This window comes from Seriola lalandi, unplaced genomic scaffold (assembly GCF_002814215.2).
Source record: "Seriola lalandi dorsalis isolate HSWRI2012SDOR001 ecotype SW California unplaced genomic scaffold, Sedor1 jcf7180002054582, whole genome shotgun sequence".
Classification (NCBI taxonomy): domain Eukaryota; kingdom Metazoa; phylum Chordata; class Actinopteri; order Carangiformes; family Carangidae; genus Seriola; species Seriola lalandi.
This window is the reverse complement of record NW_019525135.1, coordinates 248,157-260,869: the sequence shown is the minus strand read 5'-3', so window position 1 is coordinate 260,869 and position 12,713 is coordinate 248,157. Positions and strand designations below refer to the sequence as shown.

The 12,713-nt window shown below is 41.1% G+C and overlaps 1 protein-coding gene and 1 non-coding gene across 2 annotated transcripts in view; one reads left to right on the top strand and one right to left on the bottom strand.

Moving 5' to 3' along the window:
- The first annotated feature begins 323 nt into the window (after nucleotides 1-323).
- trnap-agg (transfer RNA proline (anticodon AGG)) lies at nucleotides 324-395 on the top strand. Its single transcript has one exon. It is a non-coding gene; the product is annotated as a tRNA-Pro (tRNA).
- Nucleotides 396-1,242: 847 nt separating this feature from the next.
- The window catches only part of klf3 (Kruppel like factor 3 (basic)), a 15,763-nt gene continuing 4,292 nt past the window's right edge, over nucleotides 1,243-12,713 (bottom strand). The window contains exons 2-6 of the mRNA XM_023418483.2: nucleotides 7,842-7,902; nucleotides 6,811-7,354; nucleotides 5,987-6,134; nucleotides 3,528-3,694; nucleotides 1,243-3,415 (exon numbers count right to left, since the gene is read on the bottom strand). Coding sequence (XP_023274251.1) covers nucleotides 3,234-3,415; nucleotides 3,528-3,694; nucleotides 5,987-6,134; nucleotides 6,811-7,354; nucleotides 7,842-7,883 — 1,083 coding nt within the window. The 5' untranslated portion in view covers nucleotides 7,884-7,902 and the 3' untranslated portion in view covers nucleotides 1,243-3,233. The remainder of the gene's footprint in view (nucleotides 3,416-3,527; nucleotides 3,695-5,986; nucleotides 6,135-6,810; nucleotides 7,355-7,841; nucleotides 7,903-12,713) is intronic.

Here is a 12,713-nt window from a genome sequence, read left to right as displayed (position 1 = left end):
ATGTTTATGGCCAAATCACGTTGCCACTTGCCATAAAAAAAAAACGTTAAATTCAAGTGTGTCTGACCGTGTTCACGCTGTCCAGCCTCTCGAAGGATTACGGCGAAAAGGGAAGTGAGCAGGAGTGAGTCATCTCGCTTCGCCTGGACACTGATGTCTGACTAAGAAATACAGTAAATGTGGTTCAGAGTCGCGGCACGTCGAGTCAAAAAGCTCGACAACAGGAGGTATAGTATATAACTGTAGAAAAACAGCGGAAAAAAACAATATTTCGTGGATTTTGTGATATTATAAGTTGCAATTTTTCGGAGATCGAATACGGCGGCTCGTTGGTCTAGGGGTATGATTCTCGCTTAGGGTGCGAGAGGTCCCGGGTTCAAATCCCGGACGAGCCCAACTTTTCTTCCTGTGATACACATTGATGGGGTACCGATGAAATAAGCCAAATAACTGAGGCAGCCACGTACATGGCCTACACAAAACACACGAAGACTACATCTAACTATAGTTTCTCATAACAAATCATCTACCGACATACATAGTGACGAAGTGGGAAGTGGGGTCTTTCAAAAGACTACAACTAGTAACCTCTCTGTTTTGCTGCTGTTTGCTTTACTTAATTACTCAAATTTGTAACGGGGAAGATCATTATTCTAACTGTGTGTTTGTGTGCGTTGTGTAGGAGTGGTGGAGGGAGTATTAAGATAAAAAGTAGCCACAGCCAACCACAGTATAAAAATACTCCATTATGCTAGAGAAATGAGTTCCACATTAAAACATTTACGCATGTAAAATAGCGGCAAAATTGACTATAGGTATAAAAAGTAAGAATACTCATTGTGCAAAATGTATCCTTTGTATTTATGTATATTGTTGTAATTATGCGTAATTATGTGTTGAATATCAAGCATAACTTAAATATTGTCAAATATAAACTTGTACTGTTTGTACTTTAATTTAAAAAAAAAAAAGTTATCTTTTATGAGATTATGATGTATTTAAATTCTTATTCTACTACTACTAGTTTTATTGCTGTAAGATAAATGTGGTGGAATAAAACATACAATATTTCCTTCTGAAATGAAGTAGAAGTAGCATAAAATGGAAACACTCAAGTAAAACAGAAAGTACCTCTATGAAGTATAAGTACCTAAATAAATTCACTTAGTTACATTTCATTTCTAACAAATTCGATAACCACTTCAGAACAACCACACACACAATTGAAGACACAGCACTCCATTCTGCAAATATTGCCAATAAGTTTATTAAGTGGTATGAATATTCTGTTTTAAAATAAATGCAAAATTGCAGATAAACCTGTACAGTTACATATTCACAGTTTAACATGTTCCCTTTGAATAGCCAACATTTAGATTAAAAAGAGATAGGGTTTATTATAGACACAACAGTATAGAAATGTATAATATCCATTATTATGAGAGTATCAAAATCATGCTTAATAAAAACCTTTAATTGCCCTTTCATTCTAACAATCAATTATATATATCTATATAGATATATATATATATTTATATATGAAACTTATATTTGCAGAGATACAAAAACATATACAAGCAAAAACTGCAAAGAGTATCCAGGAGCAAATGCAGATCAGTTGAGCCGCTACATTCGGTATGTATGTGTGTTTGATTGTGTGCATGTGACTGAAAGAAAGGGTCACACCTTCCTCATGTATTACATAATTAGAAAGATCAAACTGTCAAACTGACCAGCAGATCTGTGAATAGAGCAAACTGATTTAAAAATGTTTGGCTTTGGGAATGTTTTATATATATATGGTTGTATATTTGTATATAAAGTGCACATTAAAGATGTACAAAGACGCTGCTATACACAAAACTATTTGTTCTCCAGAAGCTATAAAAAAAAAAGTCATGCTCTCTAAAGTGGTGATGGCATTTAAAAAAGACGAGGGTGTTGTAGAAAATAATTTGTTATTTTACAACCTTTGATTGGAATCATAATGGTCTATTGCAATATTCAACACTGTGGAATTAAATGTCATTTTCTTTCAAAATATCCTATTTAAGATATCCTGTAAGGTATACTGGAATAAAACTCATCTGCTCCTGAAAAACAAAAATTATTGAGCAAATTTCCCTGCTTTGCACTTTGTATTTTCCCCATATAAAATCGTAATACAATGAAAAAAGGCTACCACGTTGTCACATCACAAACCAAACAATAGTTTATAGATACATAAACTGTGATATAAAACATTGGTAAAACACAATTCATTGCTTCTACCCCTAAACCAACCGAGTGGTGTCTTTTCCTCACTAACACAATAATGCCCCTGTGCAGCAACTTTCACATTTCTGAATGAAAACATAAAAAAGACTTCACTCTGACAATGAATGAGACCCACAGTCCCCGTTTTTTTCAACCCAAATACCAAAAGCACACAAGACAGAGGCTGAGCTGCTTTTATTAAGTGCATGTATTCTGCTGTGTGTGCCGTTAAACATTTGCATGTATGTACAAGGGAATGCGAGCATTAGCTACCTCTAGCTACCTTCATGATGTAAGCTGGTAGAGGCAGATGAGGTGTGTGGTGTTTTTTTTTGTGGTCGGTCCATGAAGGAGGAGTTAGCATTAGCGTTATGTCACAGGTAGCTGCGCTGATGAAAGAAAGCTGAAGTATGACACAATGCACAGTAGATGTGATATGATACATTCTGGAGAGTTTCACATTATATTGGCCTAGCTAGCAAGTGACACGTGTGTGTGTGTGTGTGTGTGAGTGTGTGTGTGTGTGTGTGTGTGTGTAGGTCCACAATTCTTACTTGAATGCATGCAGAAAAAATGCAAAAAGAAGCTTGAGCATGCTGTGTGGCTTCAACAGCGGGTGTCAATGCAGTTTGGTTCTGTGGCCACAAGAGGACGCTGTTCTCAGGCCAGCTGAGATGTTGCAGCCTCTTCTTAAAAAAAGGGTCTGGACTTTCCGTAGTTGATCAGAGGTCTGGTACAACACCTACAATTCTATTACAATGTCAAAAAGAGCTGATGATAAATCTGATGGATAACACCAGCTCATTATTCAGGCTAATGAGGTGAAAACTTGCACCCTGAGGAACATTTCCCCACTCCCCGTTGGAGTCCAATGTTTAAGCCCGGCTCTTTAAAAACAAAAAACCTCAAGTCAAAGTGGTACAGTCCGACGTAGAAAACCAGCGCCGAGTTCCTTTCAAGTTGCCCCCAGCACTGTTTCACACCAGGAGGTGGCGTTTCTTGTGCAAAGCCAGGTGGTCAGAGCGGGAGAAGCTGCGTTCACAGTCGGGACACTGGAACGGTTTGACTCCTGTGTGCTTGCGGAAGTGTCTCGTAAGCTCGTCTGAACGGGCGAACTTCCACGTGCAGCCTTCCCACATGCACTTGTAGGGTTTCTCACCTGCACACAGAGAGGAAAAATTAAGAGGATGATTATTAATAAGGTGTATAAAAGAGGATTAAGATGTTAACACAGCTGAGTAAAAATAAAGCTTGTGTGTGAAGCCTCTCACCAGTGTGTGTCCTGCGGTGTGCTTTGAGGTGAGAGCTCTTGGTGTACACTTTGTTGCAGCCGGTGAAGTCGCAGCGGTGAATTCGTCGCTTTTTCAGTGAATCAGGAGAGTCAGCAGGGAGAGGATGCTTTGTGCCCGAATGAACTATTACTGATGGGTTGTTGCCCCTAAGACACAGAGAGAGAGAGAGAGAGAGAGAAAAAAAGATGCTGTGATGAGTCAACTGCTATTCACCACTTCACCTGTCTTTGTCTGATCTGACCAGGAGAGGGCGCTGTAGCAGCTGCCTCCTTCATGATGTTGAAATCTAAATGCAAGTTTAATTTGGTGGCAGCTTCTCTCCAATGCAATAACAACTTCTACTAGTCAGGAAGTTGAAAAATGCCGCTCGCCTTTTTCCAGTCCACCACGCCTTACTTTTGTCCTGTCACCTCGCATTTTTGTGGTCGTCATTTAACAATTCATTCACTGGAATTTCATTTAATGTGAAAGTTGACGCACAGCTGAAAGTCAGAAAAGCTAGCTGGAAAAAACTGGGAAATAGTAGATACAACTTTGCAATCTTTCTGGTCACACACTCAACTTCAATGAGCCCAAGCAGATGTGTGTGTGTGTGTGTGTGTGTGTGTGTGTGTGTGTGTGTGTGTGTGTGTGTGTGCGTGTATGTGTGTGTGGGTGTGTGTGGGTGTGTGTGGGTGTGTGTGGGTGTGTGGTCAATAAAGCAATTCTGTACAAAAGTATAACATAAATTCACCAATCAATAACAGAATATGATACAAAAGAATAGTAGAGAAGGAACAGAGGAGTGTTTTACGTTCAAAAAAGGAAACAACAAAAGAGTTGTCTTTCTGCACTTAAAGAGCCATCATTAAAGTGTGTGTGTGTGTGGGTGTGCATGTGGGTGTGCGTAAGTGGCAGTTGAGAGCAGGTGTTGAGTGTTGAAATATGAATCCCTCACAGATCAGTTCTGTGTAAAAGGAATGTGCAGAAAATCCCCTGCTAAAGAATACAGACACACACACACACACACACACACACACACGCACACACACACGCAAGCACACATGCAGGCACACACACACATAGAAACACACATAGGCCAAACCATCATTATTATACACACTGAGAAAACTTGACCTCTTTACCGTATACATACAGCATATTTATATTGTTCATATGCAAGTGTGTTTTCAGAGGTGATGACGGATAAAGACACGCCCACTTTCTTTAGGGTCTAATTATTTCACAGTTGGCACGGTGATAGGCAACCACCTTTACAACTACAGTACAAGACAAGCAAGAACTAACTGGCATTGACACAACTGGCACATTCCCTGACTCTTACGTCTACATCTGACCTGCTTTCAGTTCTTTGAGGAAAAGCCGTTACTTTGCAAAAGATGAAGGAGGTGAGGAGGAGGAGGAAGTGGGAAGGAGAGGAGTAACAGGAAGGGAGGAGCAGAGCGGAGGGGAGGGCAACCAGGAATGGGAGATGCCGGACAATGAGCGCTAAAAAACACAGGAAGCGTCGAGCGAAGGAAGGAGGAGAAAGAAAGGAGAGATGTGAAGAGGAATGGAGGAGGTGACAGGAATGAGATGGCTGATATGAACTCTGCAATGAGACGTGCAAACAAGACGGGAAATAAGAGAATAAAAGGCGCCACAGAGGAATGAGGGAATCTGACACACCCCACCATACAGTAGAGTCAGTGTGTCCGTGTTGTTGTTGTTTTTGTGTTACTGGTACTGTTTTATCTCTGTAAATTAGAAACTCATCTCTGAGCTTCTTTTAAAGTGAACTTCTGCTAACCCACATTCCCACTGCAGGAAAGAAAAGAGGAAACAGAGAGACTAGGACTTTGCACATTTTCCCCGGGGAACTATTCACAAGAATTACTGTAGCATGAAAAATTAAACTTTGCCCAAGTTTTAGACACAATTCACACAGATCCGCAGCAACAACGACAGTAAACCTGAGTGCAAGATAAGGTCTATCATGTTTTGGACTGGACTAATGTGTGAGGTTCAGATGACTTCATTTAAACTACTTTTTTGGGGACACTCATCAAGAGTCTTTTCTCTCTGGTCAAGAACCTGTCCAACTTGTACAGTGTATGTTGTTTTGCTGCCTTAATACATTGTGTGCAGCACTCTTTATTGGTAAGTGTTCCTTCATGAATTAGATTAGAATTAGATTTTCCTTGCCCGTTAGCCTTGTCCGCCCCACAGTTTGAGAACCATTGCACTATGGTAACAAATCAAGGACTGCTTTGATATCAGGACCTAAATCCTGGTATCGAAAAATCTAATATGATACCCATCCCTCGTCTTGGAACTGCACCCTCTGACCACCACTTCCATATAAAGTTAAAGGGGAAGCGCTGCAGCAGACAGTAAAACTTGTGACACTTTTGGTGCTTCTTTCAAAATCTGTATGAGTCTATTGGTGTGTTACTCACTCGTATTCGTGTGGTATCCTGATGACGGATGATTTCATCTCATGGCTGCTGAGGGGGTCATGAGTGAACTCAGGGCAAGGCTCTGTTTTGATTGGCTTGTGCAAATCGTGGGTATCGCCTCGCAGCTCCATGGGCTTCGTGGAATGAACTGGGTAGATGTAAAACAATCAGCGGATATGAGCTGGTCAGTATGGTCGAGATTTACTCACATTAATATTCTGTTTATAACTTCTAACTAGGTCAGAATTTTAAGGTTTTTCCTTTAAATTTGGATTTATCAAAAATATCTTTAAACTAGCCATGCTAGCGGTGTGACTTTAAGGATGGCAATATTGGTCAGACCACCGCTTTAATCCAGAGTGAAATATATTTATAACTACTATATAATTTTTACTTTTATTTAATTAAAAAGAAATTCTCAAATTGTATCTGTCTCTATGACAGATTGTGGGGATGGTGATTTCTGAAAATCTTTAAATGACCTTCTGCTGACCGCAGAAAAAAGAACCAAAAAAACATGGCTTCCCTAAGAAACGAGAATCAGCCTAAAATGTTATTCTAAGAATAGAGGAACGAGAGGCACTTCTTCATTTTCAGTAAAAGGTATGTGTACATTGAAGAAGAAAGTTTGACATATGTTGGGTAAATTTTAATGTTTTTTTTGTTGTTATTTTGTCAGATTTCTGTAAGATTTTTTGTTTGTTTCATGTACAATAATTTACCAACATATACATTGTCTCATGTTAAAGCTCAAATCAAATAAACCTAAAATGAATTAATAGAAGTAGAAATTGAACTGAGTAAAACAATAAATGAGGTCTCACCTGTTTTGTGCTCTCTGCTTCGATGATGGTCGTCGTCACAGGCAACGGGTGGGCTCACCATTATTGGCTGGTGCAGGTGGAGAGGCGAGGAGTAGAGGACAGACAAAGGAACCATGACTGGAGACACCATGACCCCTGACCCCTGGATGACCCCGGAGCCCGAGCTGATGAGAGGAGCCACCATGGTTGGGTACGGAAGTGAGGGATTGGGCGGCGGGACGCCGTGGGAGGGCGAGGAGCGCAGCTGGGAGTGTGGAGGGGAGCAGCGGGGGGAGGCGCGGCTCGCCATGCTGTAAGGCGAGGGCGGGGAGCTCCGCGAGGAGGCCGGGGAGGAAGCGGAGGAGCATGGAGGGGAGGAGGAAGAGGAGCTGGAGGAGGAGCGCTTGCTGAGTGACAGGTCCACTGGCTCCAGCTGGGTGTGTGTGGGGTTGCTGGGGGAGTGGGACTGGGTGAAGGTGTGCATGTGCGCGTGGTAGAGCGGGGCGGGATGGGGGAAGATCACTCTGTATGGCTCCGGGGTTTTCACTAACGAAGAGTAGAATGACTGTGAGCGAGAGAGAAAGAGAGGATACAGGAGAAGGAAGCAGCAAAGGAGGACAAAAGAGCAGGGAGTTAAAAATTTCCGTTCTCCATTCAATAACAGGGAAAACATGTTTCTGCCACACAAACACCTTCAGCCAGCCAAAAAATTTTTTAAACCCATTTCTGTTTGGGAGCAGATAACTGTTATGTCTTACAGTACAGTACATTTGTGTGTGTGTTCATTAGCCTTCTGCCTGGCAGTGTGTGTACCCATTGTATGCAAATACCCACTGTACAGAAGCCTGTTTGTCCAGGAAGAGCTGGAATGTGGGAACCACTCTGTCTAGACACGTAGCAGGAGTGTGTGTAGGTGTGTGAAGAGGTGCATGTGTGTGCAGGGGTCAGAGATACTGTATGGCATTAAAAACATGTCCGGGCATGATAGGAGCACTCAACACACACACACAAGTACCCAAAGCTACATTTACACAAACACACACGTGCCTTACCGTCTCCATGTCTGTCTTCAGAGGGTAATCATACATCAGCATGGCTGCACAGGCCAAGCTCCTACAAAATAAAACACATACACACACACGGGCGTCAATACACACAGTTAATACACAATAACACATTTACAGGCTAAATTCACATTTTGATCTCTTCATTTACTTTCCTCTTCAGTATGGTTCAATGTAGAGACCAGTAATGGTCTGTAACCAGTTCTGGAAGAAATACTCTGATCCTTTACTTAAGTAACGATACCAGTACAACATTGAAGAAATACTCTATTGTAAGGGTCACAAGCTAAATCCAGGGGGTTGTGAGATGATTTATGGTGTCAGAGCAAAGAAAATACATATTTTTGCTGGATAAATTTGGATTCAGTTTTAATACTTTTCCCTAACGTTTACCGTTTTTGTGAAATATCGGAGTTTGACCTCTGTGGCCTTCAAAAAAGGGGCCTCAACTGGACACTGCTCTTTTTGTGAGGGGTCAAAGGCCAAAAAGGTAGTGGGCCACTGGTTTAATCTTTATAAAGGGGTTGTATTTCATAATTTTATCATATTAAAAAAAAGTACAATATTTCCCTCTGTCGTCCAGTGTGATATAAATATCAAGTACAGCATAAAATGGAAATACTCAAATAAAGTACAAATACCTCAAAATTATACGAAAGTACAGGAGCCTACTTTAGTAAATGTCTTCTGTTACGTTCCACCAGTGTCCATAACCCTGGTCACTTGCCTTGTATTTTTAAAAAAAATATCATCAGTAACTTATATAAAGGAGTTTATTTCCACGGCAGACGAAAACAAAATAAACCGCAAAACTTCTGAACAACTCATGTACGTACACACACACTCCTTGAGAAGTGGTGAAAAGTAAATCACCTAAAGTAGAGGGAAAAGGCTCAACGAGGGTCTGTAGTTAAGTGACTGGAAAGCGTCTGAGGTGTGTGTGTGTGTATGTGTGTGTGTGTGTGTGTGTGTGTGTGTGTGTGTGTGTGTGTTTGCGTGTGTGTGTGTGTGTGTGTGTGTGTGTGTGTGTCTGAGCACACTCGACGTCACTTCCAGTAAATCATGTCACACAATAGCCATAAAAAAAAGATTTTCTGTCAGATTTTTCACGTCTTCTCCTCCTGTGTACTTTCACAATCTCCACCAGAGGACCTTTTCTCTCACACTGCCAATCTGTCCATCATGCTAACAAACAAATGTTGTCCGTCAAACTCCACTTAACGGCGGGTGTGTCGTGAAAATGCCTGACACTTTCAAACAATGCTAGAGACAAATTTACGACGTGACATTTTACGAGAACACAGCCAGTTCCAGGTGTGATGGGGCTAGAAACTGTTCAGTGTCAAAGACTAGACAGTGAAACCTCTCTCACACACACAGACACACAGACACACACACACACACACACACACACACACACACACACACACACACAGACAAACGCACACACCAGCTATTGAGGGCTGTCAAGTGTTTGGATCAAAAGTGTGTGAGGTTTCAAAGGTTCCAGTTCCAGTTACCTTAGCTTTGAATAACCAGGTGCAGCTGAGATGACTCTGTTTGTGCCTAAATGATTGTGTTTAAGGGAGTCTGTGTGTGTGTGTGTGTGTGTGTGTGTGTGTGTGGGGGGGGGTCACTGGAGCATTACGGCAACATGAAGTGTCAAAGAATGTACCCTAAGGGAGTCTGTGTGTGTGTGTGTGTGTGTGTGTGTGCTTACCCATTTGTTAATAATTAAAGGCTAACTTGTCTCCAGACTGTGGACTTTAATCAGGTCACACACACACACACACACACACACACACACACACACACACACACACACACACACACGTGCACACACACACGTGCACACATACACACATACACACACCTTCCAGATGGGGAGCAGACCAATAGGAGAGCAGGATGCCTGCTTGCTGGGTCAGGAAGGGTGTGAACATGACGACTAAAGCCTCACCCTTCGCCTGGCTCCAAAGAAACAAAGAGACTGCAGGCAGGTGGGGAGTGTGTTTGTGTATGTGTGTGTGTGTGTGTGTGTGTGTGTCTTTGAGGGTGTGTTTTTTAATCCAGGTTAGCATTGTGATGTAGTTCAACTGGAGGTCAAGCAGTTGTTCTATTATGGTTGTGATCCACACACAGAGGTGACAATACGAGCAGGTATGAAGCACAAATAGATCGTGAAACAGGAGAAGGACAAAAGAAGAAACTTCTCAACTTCTCTATTTATAAGTGAACAGTGAACAGTAAGTTCAGGTTTTTTCCCTACGGTAACAAGAAATTCAGAGTAATCAGTGGCAGAGTGAAAGTCCCTCTTGTCACCATCCTATGATTCTATTAAAAATTTCCCCTCAGCTTCTGAAACAGTAATGCAGGGAGGCACAGTACTTGTAATAAAAGGGTGGGACTTCTGCAAGAGACTCATTTCTGACTCACAACTAATCATATTTTCATATTTGCAATCATGGAGACAAAGTGTCATTGAGGCAAAACAGGCCCACACAACATTCAACATTGTATGATCCTTTTTCATTCCTCATGTCATACGAATGTCAGAAATCAGTAAAACATGTCCTGAGTGCAAGGTAATGTCTTCAGAAACTTGTTTTGTCAAACCCACAGTTAAAAATAAAAATTTTAAGTCCACCTTTGTATACACAAAGTATGTGTGTGTACATATACATATATATATATATATATATATATATATACCGGTATATATATATATACACACATACATATATACATATATATAATATAGATGTACACATACATAATGGTTTATAACACATTATAATGTAATATCTATAACTCTTCCTGTGAACATCCATAAGTGAAGGCTGGTGTATAAACAGATGAATGATTATTATTGATCATTATTAATGTTATTTTATCAAATGTGTACATATTCTAAATTCTATGTGTAAATAGGGAAACTCAATATAAAGATAATGAAAAGACTTCACAAAGAAAACATTTGACCTTTTTTTCTGTAAATGATGAACCAATCACCACAGTTGATGGCGATTCAGTCAGTTCACTAATGGTGTAACGGACAAATTACTTAACACTATCAACTTGTGCCACCTTTCAGCAAAAAAAAAGTAGTTTTGGCCCGTAAATGTAGACAAGCCGATGCACGGCATCTACAGGCGAGGAAAGTAATGGCCTCTGGATTGTTGAAACTGCTGCCACTTGCTAGCAATACCTTTCTTTGCCTGTAGGCAGCCACATGAACCACTGCTAATATTAATTTCCTTAGGTAGTGCCGGTTGCCAGAGGTGTAGAACTGATCTGGAAATGACCAAACATTTCCCCTTTTGGAAAATCTGTAGGCTGGTGAACAAAGACATGTGACTTTGGGACTTTATAAGTGATTTACAGGCGGGATTAATGAGGTGCTGTCCATCTATAACAACAGCAACAAAAACTCCCCTGAAACACAGATATATATTTGCTGACTCAGACATGAGTGACTCAGGGCAAACCCTAAACTCTGAATGGAAATTATTTTTGTCACAGCAGGGCTGGGCTCAGCTGGAGGAAGGTTTAGAGTAACTTGTGTATACCTGTCTTCAGGAGCATTATGCAAATATGCAATAGGTTCACATGCAGAACAAAATGAAATAATTAACTTTAAGGCCTTCGATTATGTGAGTTCATCTCAGAACAAACAGCTTAAGCACTCGTAGGGCACATTGAATTTCTAGGAAGATATGCAGAGAAGGGAACATGCCTTTCCTCTCATAGTTCACCTGTCATGCACTTCTCCCCTCACTGGCCTGCTACCTATAGTTTAGCAGGATAAATGAGCTTGTCACTGGTTTGTGTTCACGCAGGGCAATTTAGGCTATGATAGCAGAGATCTGGGTCACAGAGCAGCAGCAGCAAATTATCAATGATGTTTTTTATTTTTTTAATCAATGTGGAGGTGTTTGCCAGGTGGTTGGGGTTTAGCACACAGGGAAATGAACAGAAGAGGGTTATCAGGCAAACATGTGATAACAGGATGGTGAGTGGGTGAGACCATCTTTGTGAAAAAGCCCAAATTTCCCTCGGGGTGGATCATAAAAGAATAAATACAATGAGTTGCAGAAAATTTAGACAATTGCAGGAAATAAGATTTAATTTTGCCGCACAGCATCTTCTCCAGTACAACTCCAAAAACCATAAGGCCTCAAGAGATACAAGACAATCTGCAGCTGGAGCTTGTTGGTTTGTGTCTGAATCTGTGTTGCATTCATCGCTGAAATAAGTATTAATTGATTAGTTGCTCAACAGAAAATTAATCAAAGAATTGATTTTTCAAACAGAACTATCAAACATAACCTAATTTAAGCTTCTCAATTTTCTGCTTATGTGATGTAAATTAGTGAATTGGATCTTCGGTTTTGAAATGTTAAAAATAATTGTTAGTTGCAGCCCTAGTGGCTCTGATCCTCTGACTGAATGAATATTGTATCAGGTCAAACTGACCTCCTGGAGGACAACAACCAGTTTCTGTGAAACAGAGATCAGACAGCTGTTGCACCTCTGCTTCATCGGAGCATTAGCAGAAGTTGAGTGCATGCTGTGCAGTGAAGGAACCAGTGTGCACTGCACCTATTTGGTAAATAAGTCGCCCTACCTTTGTTGTTGAGGAGTATTTTCTCCCTGTGCACTACATGTGGGCGTGTGTTTGTGCATGTCAAGTGTGGTCTGCAAATATTGTCCTTCTAGGTCAGTAGAGCTACTGTGTACTCAACCCCAACCCACTCAGCAAACACTTCCTACACCCCCCCCCCCCCCCCCCCCTCCACCTTGGACTCCAGATCTTCTTCTACACCTCGTCTTCTTCACTCGCTCCTCAACAATCATTCA